The sequence below is a fragment of the Scyliorhinus canicula genome, chromosome 10 (genome assembly GCF_902713615.1).
Source record: "Scyliorhinus canicula chromosome 10, sScyCan1.1, whole genome shotgun sequence".
NCBI classification, from domain to species: Eukaryota; Metazoa; Chordata; class Chondrichthyes; order Carcharhiniformes; family Scyliorhinidae; genus Scyliorhinus; species Scyliorhinus canicula.
Window position 1 is genome coordinate 58,292,177 of NC_052155.1, and position 15,404 is coordinate 58,307,580.

General features: G+C 45.5%; 1 protein-coding gene and 1 pseudogene across 3 annotated transcripts in view; both read left to right on the forward strand.

Moving 5' to 3' along the window:
• Window positions 1-15,404, forward strand: part of virma (vir like m6A methyltransferase associated) — a 121,862-nt gene that overhangs the window by 72,543 nt on the left and 33,915 nt on the right. For all 3 annotated transcript variants that reach the window (XM_038809011.1, XM_038809013.1, XM_038809012.1), the window contains exons 17-18: window positions 3,819-3,951; window positions 11,595-11,747. In XM_038809011.1, the coding sequence (XP_038664939.1) occupies window positions 3,819-3,951; window positions 11,595-11,747 (286 nt within the window). The remainder of the gene's footprint in view (window positions 1-3,818; window positions 3,952-11,594; window positions 11,748-15,404) is intronic.
• On the forward strand, window positions 8,300-10,909 carry LOC119972398 (annotated as a pseudogene).

Consider the following 15,404-nt stretch of genomic DNA (forward strand, 5'->3'; position numbering starts at 1 on the left):
TTTTTTCTTTTTTTTTATAAATGTTTTCTCCATTTTCACATTTTCCTTCAAAATGTACACCTCACCAACAAGCAGTAAACGGTAACAGATACAAAGTCAATATCCTTAACATCAACAACGATCCCATCCTCCCACCACCAATGCCATCCAACCTCCGAAAGAGACAAATAACACCGAAGAGTTGTAAATGCCCCCCCCTCCCCAACTCCTCCCCTCCACTTCTTGTAAAAATCCTCCTCCCAACCTTGGTTTCTTCCCCCCAAATTTCCACCCCGGCTAGACTCCTCTGACCCTATTCTGCCAGGCTCCGATGGCCGCAGCCCCTCCCCCCACCTCACCCCCGTTCACTGGCTGGCTTAAACCAGCCAGCGTGGAGGCCTCCGTGCCCGGCCCCAGGAAAAACCCAGAAGTCCGCTTTAGCACACAAACCCTGCATACACACCCACACCCCAAGAACCCTCATTACGACTGAAAGTCCTATTTCTTCCCTTGTCCAAATATATACAACGTTGGCTCCTATAGCCCATACACCAGCACGCAGTGAAAAAAAAGAAAAAATACAGCCATGAGGCTACATCGGTACATGGCCATTTCTCAATTCTGCCACAGTCCTTCTACCTTCGCAAACTCCTCCGCTGCTTCCGCCGTCCCGAAATAACAGTCCTTGAACTTGTAGGTCACCCTGAGATTCGCTGGATATGCAATGCCGCACTGCACCGTGCTAATGTACAGTGCCCTCTTCACCCGGTTGAAGGCAGCCCGCCTCCTCGCCAGCACCACCGTAAAGTCCTGGTATACGCGCATACCAGCTCCAGCCCACTGCACCACCCGCTTCTGCTTAGCCCAGCGCAGGACCTTCTCCTTCACACTGTACCTACGGAAGCACAGAGTCACTACCGTTGGCGGCTCACTCGCCTTTGGTACAGGCCTCCACAACTGATGACCCCGATCCAGCTCATATCGGGAGGGATCCTCCCCCTCCCCCAATAGCTTCGCCAGCATCGCGGCAAAATACTCAGTCGGCCTCGGTCCTTCAACTCCTTCGGGCAGCCCCACAATCCTTAAATTCTGTTGCCTGGATCTATTTTCCAGGTCTTCTATTTTGTCTTGCAGATCCTTGTTAATCTCTATCACCTTCCGCATCTCCTTCCCCATCGAGGTAAGTTGATCACTGTGCTGCAGTAATGTCTCTTCCACTTCCTTCAGCGCCTCGCCTTGTTTCCGCACCTACGCCACTGCGTTCCCACCGCCGTCCTCACCGGGGTAATTACCTCCTCCACCAGCACTTTCAAAACCGCCCCCATATCCTTCCTCCTTGCCTCCATGTGTTGTGTAAACTGCCTTTCGACTTCCACGGCCATCACCGTAGCTATTTCTTCAGCCGTAAGCAATGCGGCCTCCCCTGTTGCTCCAGCCTCCATTTTCTTTACTGACCCCGCGGTGACCTTTCCACTCCCCGACGTACTTGCAGCCGCTTTTTTCATGACTTTTTTGCGGATCTTCGACATTTCCCCTTCCTGTGCTGTCTCCTGACTTTTGCTGCCTCCGCTGCCCTTAGGACCGGGCGTTATCCCCCGACAATGCTGTTCCCGAACGAGAGCCCTCCAACACACGGCTGCCTCCCGCCTGCCGTCACTGGAACTCCCCTGCCTTTATTATCCTAACACTAACAGATAGCTGATACCTTTTACTTCAGTAGAAGTTCCTTTAATTTTTTTGTCAACATTCTTGGCATTGTTACCTGCTTTAACCTCATCACACATCACCTCCATCATAAATCTGCTTCCAAAAAACAATGTTTTCTTTCTTTTCTCAGGCATTCCTTTTCTGTTCAAAAACGTTTAATTTTCTGAAGTCTCTATGATTTTTGAGGTTTTAAATAATCTTTTTCTGTCTCTTGAACAGGATATAAGATGAAGCTGTCATCTGCTGACCTAAATTCTAATTTACAATCTCTCTCCAACAGTTGAACCCTTGATTGACATTTTCAATTTTACTGGTACTATTGTGACCACTGCTTCTCTGAATTTACATCACTTCCTTCTGATTTGATTGCCATTTAACCTTGAACTTCTACAATCACCTCTGCTCTTCTGATTGCTGATTACTGCTTGTATTTTTGCTCCATGACAGTGGCTGTTAGTTTTGCTCTTTATTTTCTTCACTACCTCCCAGCTGGTTAAACACGATCTCTCTCCTGCGCAGCAGACTCAATGCTGCCAACAAGTACTTTTTGACACCATCCAGTAAGATGCCTGTGCTGCATTCTTTTCTTTCCTCTGAATCTCCAAGCAAATCTCTTTCAAAGCTTTCCTTTACCTTAGCATGAAACTACATATTTCTCTAGGTTTGCCATAACCTTTTCCATAATTCCTGACTTTTGCTCCCTTGATCCTGTTGAACTGCTGATTACTCAACTTTTCCTTACTGATCCTCATACTGGCTCAGATTGGAACTACCTCCTCCTCTAACTTTCCTTTCCTTTTCGAAACTGCTGTCGGCAAACCTTCAAAGAATTCTCAGCCTGGGTCCCTCTCTCCTTGCACACTGTGACTGCATTTCCATGCCCAAATCCTTTTTTGTTTGCTGCTGTTTGGTTTAATGCATTTAAGCTTGAATGAAAGTTGTGCGCATCCTACTTGCATTTAGTTTTAGTTTGTGCAGTGCTATATATAGCTCAACATTCCATTCAGACTTTCAACCTAGTTAAGGGATGCAAGAGATATGGAGAAAACTTGGATAAATAGAGTTCAATTACAGATCAGCTGTGATCTCACTGAGTGACAGAGAGGGCTGGAAGCGAGCTTCACCTGTTCTGTGTTCTTCCCTCTATCAGTACCATCAGAAACAGATTCCCATGTCATTTTATCACATTTTTGTTTGCCAAATCTTGCTGTGTGAAAATTGACCATAAAATTAGTGACATAGTTCATTGGCCTGGAAGCTCTTGGGGACATCCCAAAAAAGCATCATGTACATGCAAATTCATTCCTTTCTATAATTCCGATGCCAACTTTCCCAAAATTGTACAGAAAACTTAAAGCTCAGTCCAAGTTCAATATTATCTTCCTGCTTTAATATTCTGTGTCTCTTGGTACGAAACCAAGCTTGTCCTTTTTACGATAGCCTTTATTTTCTTATGTGCTCCAACCTTTAATGACCTGTACATCTGCATGCAAAGAAGAAAGTCCTTTGCTTTTCTATTCCCATAAAAATCTCATTACTTCAGGTGCGGTTTCATATAAAATTCCTGACTATCTGTCATCCTACTCGCCTACTTGGGTCCTTTTGCAGTCTTTCCATACTTTTGTTAGGTTTTGCCACACCTCACCCCTAATATTTGTTGCCCTATACAAATTCTGTTATTGTTCCCTGAGCTCTTAAGTCAATATTACCTCCAAGAGTTTCACGTAACAATGGCTTCAACACAACCTGCATGGTACCTCTCAACAAACGTTCATTCTGAGAAGCTTTTTTTTTTCTTTTACTCCCCCAACTGTCTCTTTATCCCAACAGCCAGTGGTTTTTCGGTGGTTTTACCAAATGCTATTTGAATATCCAAATAAGCAACATTCGGAGCATTTCCTGTTCTCTTGCACTGCCTCCCCTCCACAAAAATAGACAATGATTTGTAGTTTAGTCACACATCTACCATGAATAAAGTGGATCTTTCGTGGCTGAATGCAACAAAAGGTTATACTTTAAATTGTACCCAAAAGTCATGATTTTGGTTGTGCCTATAAGTCAATTTGCAATGATGAATTATGAGAATATTTGATTTTGTATATAAAGTTAGTCTTTATTTTTTCTCTGAATAGTGCTCTGAGACAAAACAATAATGCCCTCCATAGTCTGCTAAAACGTGTCGTTCATAATTTCAACAAAGAAATGGCTGAGCTGGCTTCCTCGTTGTTAGATTTTTTGCGTCAGATCATAAACACAGATAATTTGGTAAGTGATGATGTATTTTGTTTTACTAATTGATCAGTTTTTAAAACATCTTTATTTGCAGCATTTAATGTCAAATGTCTTTACAAATTGTTATGATTCTCACCATTTTTGGACAGTGGTTGGTAAAATAAACTATGAAAATTAGGTAGTCTTGAAACCTCAGTAACTTTGGATTTTTGAGATTCTTTAAGCCGTTTACATGTTAAAGTGCCTTAGGATTTGCGGGGCAAATAAGAAAGTGGAATTTCGGCCACAATAAAATCATCCATCATCTCATTGAATGGCAGAGCAGGCTGGAGAGGCCACATGGCCTCCTACTCCTAACCTATGTGATCTTGAGTTGTGTCAGAATTACTGTAAGATTATATTTCAGAAGCAGAAACCAGTGTGTGTTGATTCATATTATGTTATGCAGAATGTCCGAATCTTTCTCTGGTTTCTCTCCTACCTTGTCTCCTGACCTCCGAGCTGGGCTTGTCCATAAAAGCTAACTCCAGTCCTTGTTCTTCACATACAGGGTTTGGGCTTCGCTGACTAGGCCAGTATTTATTGCCCATTCCACATTGCCCATGAGAAGATAATGGAGAGTATAAGAGGAATGAAGTCAGTGAAGGCCCTGGGGTCAAATAAGTACCCAGCAGAATTTTATAACGAGTTTGCAGCAGAATTGACACCACACTTAATGGGGGCATTTTGCAAGGCACTGGAGAAGGGGGTCTGTCGGAGACGATGACTCAGGCAACGATTAAGCTTATACCAAAGAAAGGGAAGGACCCATTCGAATGTGGATCGTACAGGCCCATATCGCTGTAAATACAGTCGTGAAGTGCTGGCTAAGCTCGTGGCAGGGAGGATGGGAGGATGCGTTCCAAGGGTGGTTGCAGAGGACCAACGGGCTTCGCATATGGCAGGCAACTCTTGAGCAATATAAGGCAATTACTAAATGTGATCATGACCTCGTCGAGTGGACGGGTACCCGAGGTAATGGTGTCTATGGACGTGGAGAAGGCATTTAATCGGGTGGAGTGGCGATACCTTTCGAGGTCCTGGGAAGGTTTGGGTTCGAGTCGAGGTTTGTGGAATGGGTGTGTCTGTTGTTAGTGATGAGCGTACAGACCAATGTAATGAGCTCAAGGAGCTTCAGGTTGCACCGGTGAATGAGGCACTGTACAAAACAATATATATTTTTTTAATTAAAGGATTTGTGTTGGTGATAGAGCCCTTGGTGATGGTCCTTAGGGGGTCAGTAGAGTGGGAGGGCATTTGGAGGGGGCGTAGGGAGCACCGGGTGTCACTGTATGCAGACAACGTATTATCCTACTGGAGAGTATGGGGTGGATTATGAACCTATTGGAGAGGTTTGGGGCTTTATCGTGTTGTAAATTGAACGTGGGGAAAACTGAGGTGTTCCCGGTGAATGAGTCGGGTCGGAGAGCCAATTTAGAGGGTTTGCCATTCGGGGTAGCCAGCGATAGGTTTAGGTATTTGGGGATCCAGGTGATGGGAGAGTGGGTAACGCTACATAAGTGGAACTTAAGATTGGTGGAGGAGATAAGTGAGGACTTTAGGAGGTTGGACGCACTGCACCTGACGCTGGCAGGGAGGGATCAAGTGGTGAAAGTGGTGAAAATGCATGTCCTGCCAAGGTTCTTAATTATATTTCAGATGCTCCCGATTTTTATTCGAACGTCCTTTTTTGGGAAGTTGGATACAGTTATTTCAGAGTTTGTATGGGCGGGAAGGTGCCAAGGGTGAAGAGGGCCCTGCTGCAGAGAGAGTAAGGAGAGGTTGGCGTTACCGAACTTGCTGCATTACTATTGGGCAGCAAATTTGGAGGAAGTGAGGCAGTGGTGGGAATGAGAGTGGTTTGAGTGGGTTAGGATGGAGGAAGAGTCCTGTAGGGGGTCCAGCCTGAGGGCCATGGTGACGGCGGCGCTATCCTCTTTCTTCCATCTCTAACTTTACTTTCCTCCCAAGTCCTTAAATAAGCTGTCACTTCCCAAATTAGTGCATCTTTCCCTGAACTGCTAATTTGAATCCCTCCAATTGGGTTTCTGCCCTGACACGGTGCCAAAACATATTTTATCAAAGTCACTGTGTTGCTGTGACAAAGTTCAGCTGCCTCTCCCCATTCTCCTTGGCCTTTGTAATAAGTCCACAGAGGCAGAAGTCCCTTCACCAGAATCTCTTTTATTAACAAAACCAACAGCAATGTGGTGTCAGGCCAAAAGAATTAATTGAAATAACTGGGAGATGTAACTTGATTATAATTATAAAATTAGAATTATTACTGTTCCACATGATTTACAGTTTACGAATGTAAATTTAACATTGTTATTTACAATTTGGAGTTGGGACTGGCTTGTGGTAAATAAAACATTAGCATTGCTAGTCATCTAACTTGTGAATGTTTATTGATTAAGTGTAATGCCAAAAGTAAAAATGTATTCCATTCTCTAGACTAACATGCCTCACCATGGTGCACACAAAATGTTTCCAAAGGTAGAAATTAAAACTTTTTGAAAATAATATTTAACTACTGATTTACTGATTAAGTGATGTATATGTGTGTGAATGTTTGTGCACGCTTCACTTGTTTAGATGGGCAGGTTGCTGTAAAGTTCAAGAGTGCCATTTCTCACCAGCATTTTGAAAACTGAATGAGAATCGGAATATTTGTTTCATATAAAGCGCAGGAATAGTAATGGTGGGTTGAAATGATTTCCTTGTGCTGCAACAGAGACATTGCAGTGTGCCCTTGGAATTAATGGATGTTGCTAGTGAATGAACCGCTTGTCTGTTTTATGATTGTAGTTTTAATAAAACCTTTATCAGTTTCACCATATAATTTTTACCTCTATATTTGCACAAAGTAAAGTCTACATCAAAGTGGAGCTTTTTATTAACCTGCAGCTTGTTTTTACATTTTGGAAACAACAACTATTTTGCTTGTATCCAGCAATGGTTTTGTGTCAGGTGCTGTGCATTGACGCCCGTAGTGTTGCAACTACCTATAATAATGAATTTACTCCTAGAAAGACAGTTCAGTTGTTTCATATTCAATTATATTCTTTTTAAAAATGCGCAGGCTATTTTGTAGTTTTTTTCAAAACCAGGTCATATCAGTTGGCTTCCATTTTTTATACTACTGATGTTACTCCAAAACCATGATGTCTTAGTTTAGCTATGGCTCACATTGTCCATTCTCAAGCCACTACTCTTCTTCAAATGGACTGTCAGACCTTGAATGCAATACCTGTGCTTTCACATTTGTACAAGAAATTTAAGCCTTTAATTGGAAAGTGCAATCTAAACCGTAACTTCTTTTGGTTTTGACTATAATGTTACTTGTAACTTGAACAAAAGAGTGTTTTTTAAATTACTAATCTGCACAACCAGTCTAAGGCTAGTTCTCCTAAAAAATCAAAACAAATTACTTTTGTACCTGGTTCAATTATTAGGAAGGCTTTTCTCTACTAGATTTAGATTTTTAGATTTATTGTCACGTGTACCGAGGTACAGTGAAAGGTATTGTTCTGCATAGAGTCCAGGCAAATTGTTCCATTGGTGAAAACATGGGACATATGATAAATACACTGTTAACGTATAGACGGACATCGGGTGAAGCATATGGATTATAGTGCTACAACAGTAGAGAAGATGCTTGGAGAGATCAGTTCGGTCCATTGGAGGTCCATTCAGTAGCAGAGGGGAAGAAGCTGTTTTTGAATTTGTTGGTGCATGTTCTCAGACTTTTGTATCTTCTGCCTGAGGGAAGAGGTTGGAAGAGAGAATAACCCGGTGGGAGGGGTCTTTGATTATGTTGCCTGCTTTCCCAAGGCAGCGGGAGGTGTAGACAGAGTTAATGGATGGGAGTGGGTTTGCATGATGGACTGGGCTATGTTCATGACTCTCTGTAGTTTGTTCTGGTCTTGGGCCGACCAGTTGCCATACCAGGCTGTGATGCAGCCAGCTAGAATGCTTTCTATAGGTGCATCTGTAAAAATTGGTAAGAGTGCCCTCCCCCGGGCTGAGCAGCTGCAGCGCGCAGGCGGTTAACGGACAAGCGGCAGGTCCAGGCAGCGGGTCCGGGCCGGCGGGCGGGGAGTGATTGGCGGTGCGGCCTGAGCGAGGGAGCGGCGAGCAGGTCTGGCCCAGAGCAGAGTGGGGAGCAGGCCCGGCCCGGAGCGGGGAGCAGGTCCGGCCCAGAGCAGAGTGGGCAGCAGGCCCGGCCCGGAGCGGGGAGCAGGCCCGGCCTGGAGCGGAGGCCTGGCCGTGGGCGATGGGCTGCTGAGGGAGGCGGTGCAGATGGCGGGCACCCGGCAGATCCCCCTCCCGGAGCCATGTTAACTCGGAAAGCAGCGGCAGCGGCCCAATTTGGGGATGTCTTGTATGACTCATACATGCGTATAGGTCAGGGTGAGAGCAAAGCCACGTGCGTGGAGAAAGAAAGCCCTGTGGGATTACCACCTCTTAATAGCTTAACGATTGGCAAAAGCACTATGAAGGACCATCTACCACCTTCATGTCGGATTCAGGTCAAGGTGCAACATTTATTTGCAGATGAAATACTGCAACTGCGCAGTCCATTGTGCCTCGAACTTGTAAAACAGCGCTCCCTTCACTTAAAGAGAAGAACCCGGATTGTACAGCCTTGACAAAATCAGACGCCGGTTTGCTTAAAGCAAAAGCTGCTATAATGCCTACACAAGCCATGAAGATGCACATGCATCAGTTGTCTTCCTTTGAGCATCAGGAAATGTTTAACTATCCCGAAATTTACTTTATGGGTTTAAATGCAAAAAAACGACAAGGGATAGTGGGTGGATCAAACAACTGTGGTTATGATGATGATCAAGCAGCCTACATACTTCTGCCTCATGACCATATAGCATATAGATAGAAGATACTCAAAAGGTATTGGAAAGGGAAGCTTTGGGCAGGTGGCTAAAGTGTATGACCACAAACAGCGGCAGCACATGGCATTGAAAATAGTGCGAAACGAGAAGCGGTTCCACTGGCAAGCGGTAGAGGAGATCTGAATTCTGGAGCTCTTGAAGAAGCAAGACAAAAACCTGCAGATGAATATCAACCACATATTACGCATAATTTCACATTCCGCAACCACACCTGCATGACCTTTGAATTACTGAGCATGAATCTGTATGAACTGATCAAAAAACAAGTTCCAAGGGTTCAGCCTGCAGTTGGTGCGGACGTTTGCCCATTCCATCCTACAGTGTCTGGAAGCATTGTAAAAAAAATCAAATCATTCATTGCGATTTGAAGCCTGAAAATATCTTGCTGAAGCAGCAAGGCCGCAGTGGCATCAAAGTCATAGATTTTGGCTCCAGCTGCTACGAGCATCAGCGTGTTTTCACATACATCCAGTCACGATTTTACCGAGCCCCTGAGGTTATCCTCGGCTCACGATATGGGATGCCCATTGACATGTGGAGCTTTGGTTGTATCCTTGCTGAATTATTGACTGGGTACCCTCTGTTTCCTGGGGGAGATGAAGGAGATCAATTGGCTTACATGATGGAACGTTTGGGGATGCCACCTCAAAAAATGTTGGATCAGTGCAAACGAGCTAAGAACTTCTTCAACTCCAAGAATCAGCCTCGCTATTGCACTATCACCACACTTCCAGATAACACCGTGATTGTGAATGGTGGTCGCTCTAGAAGAGGTAAGCCAAGAGGTCCACCAGGTAGCAGGAGCTGGGTGACCGCATTGAAGGGTTGCGATGACTCGCTGTTCATCAGCTTCCTAAAGAGATGTTTGGACTGAGAACCATCTAATCGCATAACACCCACCCAAGCTTTGAGACATTCTTGGCTAGTTAGACGTTTACCCAAACCACCCACTGTGGAGAAGACCACGACAGTTAAATCTACGCCAGGTAGCAGTAGTTCCTTGCCTGGAATTATTTCCAAGTTGCCCTCAAATATTGGCACAGGCACCAAACTAAGGACCAATTTGGTGCAAATGTCCGATTCAAATGGAAATAGTACTATGCTTCCAAAATTAGTTAGCTAAGGCTATTGTGTTCTGCAAATTAAACCCAAGAACGTGTGTCAAATGCAAAACAAAAATGTTTCTTACTTGGGTCTTTTTGCTGATAAAATGTTCAACAAGTTTTTCATAATTATTATGTATAAGAAAACTACCATAATTTCCAAGTTGCATTAAAGTGCATAAAATTTAAAATTAAAAAATTGGTAAGAGTCAACGTGGACATGGTTATGTGCTCAAAAATTCACTTGGCAGCATTGCATAGTTTATTCATGTTAAATTGATATGATTATACAGATTCTGCATCATTTAACAGGTTGTAATAGTCTTCAATTCTTATAGAACGAATCCCTTTCAATTGATTCACAAGTTTCTATAAGGAAATTCTGTTTCTTGCAATTCAAAAATTTGTATTTTTGCAAGTGATCTGACTTTTATCAGATCATTTGTCTTGGCAATGGTCCCTTCACTTGCTGTGTTCTACTTAGTGAATTAAATATAATTCTGATAAAATATAACAATGCAACAAAGAAAATTATTTCATTAAAAATGTTCAAGCACATGTGGAACTCATTTACACTTGCATCGTATACAAAAGAAGACACATTCCTGTCTGCACAGCTCCCACAACTGTCACATTTTTCGAGACAAATTAGTTTATTAACTAAGTGTTGCAAGATTGACCAGGGACAATATCAGTGCTTTCGGAATTTCAGAAGTTTTTGTCATTCACTTGAATACTACCATCAGTATTCTATACCAGAATCAAAGCCAACTTTGGTTAATTATTTTAGGGGAAGGAAAAAGTCTAATCTGTCCAACAAGTACTATCTGCTTTTGCAATATCCATGTTAAATATTGTTTGTGTTTTTAAAAATGCCGATTGTTCTAAATAAAAGTAATGTAAACATGTCATACTGTAAAATATTGTCCTACCAGTGATGGCACTTTAGTTACATTTTTTCTCTCCCAGCTCCACAACCAAATCAAAAAAGAATAAAATTAATATAACGTCAACATTTCAGAGGGTGGCACAATGGCGCAGTGGTCAGCACTGCTGGCACATGGCGCCGAGAACCCAGGATCGGTTATGGCCCCAGGTCACTGTCCACGTGGAGTTTGCACATTCTCCCCTTGTCTGTGTGGGTCTCACCCCCACAGCCCAAAAATATGTGAGGGTAGGTGAATGTACAGGGGCTGGTTTAGCACAATGGGCTAAACAGCTGCCTTGTAATATAGAACAAGGCAGCAGTGCGGGTTCAATTCTAGCCTCCCCCGAACAGGCGCCGGAATGTGGTGACTAGGGGCTTTCCACAGTAACTTCATTGAACCCCACTTGTGATAATAAGCAATTATTATTATTAATTGGCTATGCTAAATTTTCCTTTAATTTGGGGGGAAAAAAGAATTGGGTACTCTAAATTTATATTTAAATAAAATAAAAGTCATGTAATCTGGAAGAAAGACTTGAATGATTGGAACAAATTGTTTTTAAAAAGCTGAATTTTATCATTGCCCTTGATCATTTTTACATATCTTCATTATATTTAGTATACTAGCTTAATAAATCCATTTTTGATGACTTGAGATTTAACGGCTGTAGTGTGTAATTTGTTGTTCCGCAGGCCAGTTGTGGAGATGAAGGTGCTCCTATGGAGGTAGATGGGCTTCAGACTCCCCGCTCTTCAGCACTCAGTGCTGCAGAAGTGAAGCAGCTATTAAAGTGGAAGGAATCTGCTGATGATCATTTGCTGTTTGAACTGGATAAAGTTGTAACGGTATGAGCTTTTACAACAAAAATATACCGTAGGGTGGTTCATAGTGATTTAGCTGTTTTCATTTACACTTTTCACAAAATACAAATTCTTTTTACAGTCGTGAAGCACCTATTCACGATTTACAATAATGATCTGAAGGAAAGAACTGAGGGCATTTTGCTAAGTTTGCAGATGATACAAAGATATGCAGAGGGACATGTCGTGTTGAGGAAGCCGAGAGGCTGCAGAAGGACCTGGACAGGCTAGGAGAGGCAGGTGGAATACAATGTAGAAAAGTGTGAGGTTATGCACTTTGGTAGGAAGAATAGAGGCACAGACTATTTTCTAAATGGGAAAAGGCTTCGGAAATCAGAAGCTCTTAGGAGTCCAAGTTCAGGATTCTCTTAAGATTGACGTGTAGGTTCAGTTGGCAGTTACGAAGGCAAATTCAATGTTAGCATTCATGTTGTGAGGGCTAGAATCCAAGAGCAGGGATTTACTGTTGAGGCTCTACAAGGTTCTGGTCAGACCCCATTTGGAATATTGTTTTTTTTAACAAACAATTTTATTGAGGTATTTTATGCATATAGAAAAAGTGACATTTTCCAGTACAAAAAAAAAGTCAAGACACAAATTACAAAATAAACATAGTGCAAACCACGGCTCTGTTCACGCACGGACCTGCCTCAATATCCCCCCACTCTACTCTACTCTACCCTTGCCCCCACCCCAGTCAATAAATGGCTGCCACCTTCAGGCGAACCCTAGTAGCGAACCACTCCAGGCGAACTTGACTTTCTCTAGCCCAAGAAAGCTCACCATGTCCGATAGCCATACCTCAGCACTCGGGGGCTTTGAGTCCCTCCATGCTAACAGTATTTGTTGCCGGGCTACCAGGGAAGCAAAGGCCAGAACGAGAACGTCGGCCTCTCTCTTCCTGGATCTTCCCGGGTCCTCCGAAACCCCAAAGATTGCCACCTCCGGGCTCATTACCACCCCAGTTTTCAATACCCGGGACATGACATCTGCGAATCCCTGCCAATACCCCCTGAGTTTAGGGCACGACCAGAACATGTGTACATGGTTAGCCGGAACTCCGGCGCATCTAGCACACTTGTCCTCCAGCCCGAAGAATCTGCTCATCCGGGCCACCATCATGTGGGCCCGGTGCATGACCTTAAACTGGATCAGGCTGAGCCTGGAGCATGTTGCGGTCGTGTTTACTCTGCTCAGGGCTTCTGACCAAATACCGTCCTCCAGCCCCCCCCCCCCCCCCCCCCCCCCCCCCCCCCCCCCCCACCCCGAGCTCCTCTTCCCACTTAAGCTTCAGGTCGTCGCTCTGCGTATCCTCAGCTCTCATTAGCTCCTTGCAGATGTCTGAAACTCTACCCTCTCCCACCTCTCCTTTAGAAACTACTCTGTCCTGCCTCCCCTTCGGCCGGAGATGTGGGAAGGATGGCACCAGTCTGCGTACAAAATCCCTCACCTGCAAGTATCTAAAGTCGTTCCCTCTCACCAGCCCAAACTTCTCCTCCAGCGCCCTCATGCTCGGAAAGCTCCCTTCCAGGAACAGATCCCCCATCCTCACAATCCCCACCCTCCTCCACAGTCGATATCCCCCGTCCATGTTCCCCGGGGCAAATCGGTGGTTGCTGCAGATTGGGGTCCACACCAATGCTCTTAGCTCCCCTACATGGCGCCTCCACTGGCCCCAGAGCCGAAGAGCCGCCACCACTATCGGACTGGTGGAGTACCGTGCCGGCGGAAGCGGCAGAGGTGCCGTGACCAGGGGTGCTAAGCTAGTGCCCCTGCACGAAGCAGCCTCCGTCCGCTCCCAAACCGACCCTGCACCCACCATCCATTTCCATATCATCGCTATGTTGGCCGCCCAGTAATAGTTGCTGAAGTTCGGCAACACCAGCCCTCCTTCTCCTCTGCTCCTTTCAAGCATCACCCTCTTCACCCGCAGGGACTTCCCTGCACATACAAATCCCAGAATAATTTTATTCAGCCTCTCAAAGAAGGACCGTCGCCATGTTCATTTTGTATCCGGAGAACCGGCCAAATTCCCTCAGGATTGCCATAATACCGTCCATCCCCACCATTGGGTCCGATACATATAAACAGCAGATCATCCGCATACGGTGCAGTCTAAAGTAGTCCGATGTTGTCCTGTTCGTCCTTACACTCGCCTCCGGGGCCTGATACAATAGCCTAACCCAGTCGATGAACCCCGCCCCGAACCCGAACCGTCCTAGTACCTCCCACAGATAATCCCACTCGACCCGGTCAAAAGACTTTTCAGCATCCATGGCTACCACTATCTCTACCTCCCTACTCTCCGGGGGCATCATAATCACGTTGAGCAGCCTTCTTATGTTGCCCACCAATTGCCTCCCCTTTACAAACCCAGTTTGGTCCTCCACAATTACATCCGGTACACAGTCCTCAAGTCTGGTCGCCAAAATCTTGGCCAGTAACTTGACGTCTACGTTGATCAAGGAGATCGGCCTGTATAACCCACAGGCCTTCGGGTCCTTATCCCGTTTCAGAATGAGCGAGATGGTGGCCTGCGACATAGTCGGGGGTAAATTCCCTCTGTCTCTTGCCTCATTAAAGACCCTGACCAGGCCCACCATCCCGGCAAATGTTTTGTAAAACTCCACTGGGTACTCGTCCGGCCCAGGGGCTTTACCCGACTGCATGACCTTCAGGCCCCCCAATGCCTCTTCAATCCTGACCAGGGCCCCCAGTCCATTCACCAACCCCCCTCCCCACTCTTGGGGAAGGTCAGTCCGTCCAGGAATCGCCTCATTTCCCCCCCTGTCCCCCGGATGGTTCCACTAGATTACCTTCCCCATCCACTACCCTCCCTATTTCCCTAGCCGCTCCCCTCCTCCTCACTTGCTGCGCAGGCATTCTCCTGGCCTTCTCCCCATGCTCACAAATCGTCCCTTTTACCTTTCTAAGCTGCTCTACAGCCTTGCCTGTAGTCAGCACCCCAAACCCGGCCTACAGCCTCTGACGTTTCCTGAGTAACTCTGGCATCGGGGATTCCGTGTAACTCCTGTCCATCCATAGAATTTCCTTAATCAGTCGGTCCGTCTCTGCCCTATCCGTCCTGTCCCTGTACGACCGGATTGGAATCAGCTCCCCTCTCACCACTGCCTTCAGTGCCTCCCAGAGTACCGCTGCCGAGACTTCTCCTATGTCGTTCACCTGCATGCATTTCCTCAGCCTCTCACACACCGCCTCGTCCGCGAGTAGTCCAACTTCCAGCCTCCATGGTGGGCGCTGAAAGCTGTCCGTACAAAACTGCAGGTCTACCCAGTGCGGAGCATGGTCAGATATGGCAATTGCCGAATATTCTGCCCCCACCATTCCGGCCAGCAGGTCCTTACTCACCACAAAGTAGTCACTTCGGGAATACACATTGTGGACGTGGGAGTAATACGAGAACTCCCTCGCCGTCGGCCGGCTAAATCTCCACTGATCTGCTCCCCCCATTTGCTCCATGAACCCTCTCAGTTCCTTTGCCATCGCTGGCTACCTGCCCGTTCTTGAGCATGACCTGTCCAGGCTCGGGTCCAGGACTGTATTAAAGTCCCCGCCCAGGATAACTTGCGCGAGTCCAAGTCGGGGATCTTCCTTAGCATTCTCCTAATAAAATCCACATCG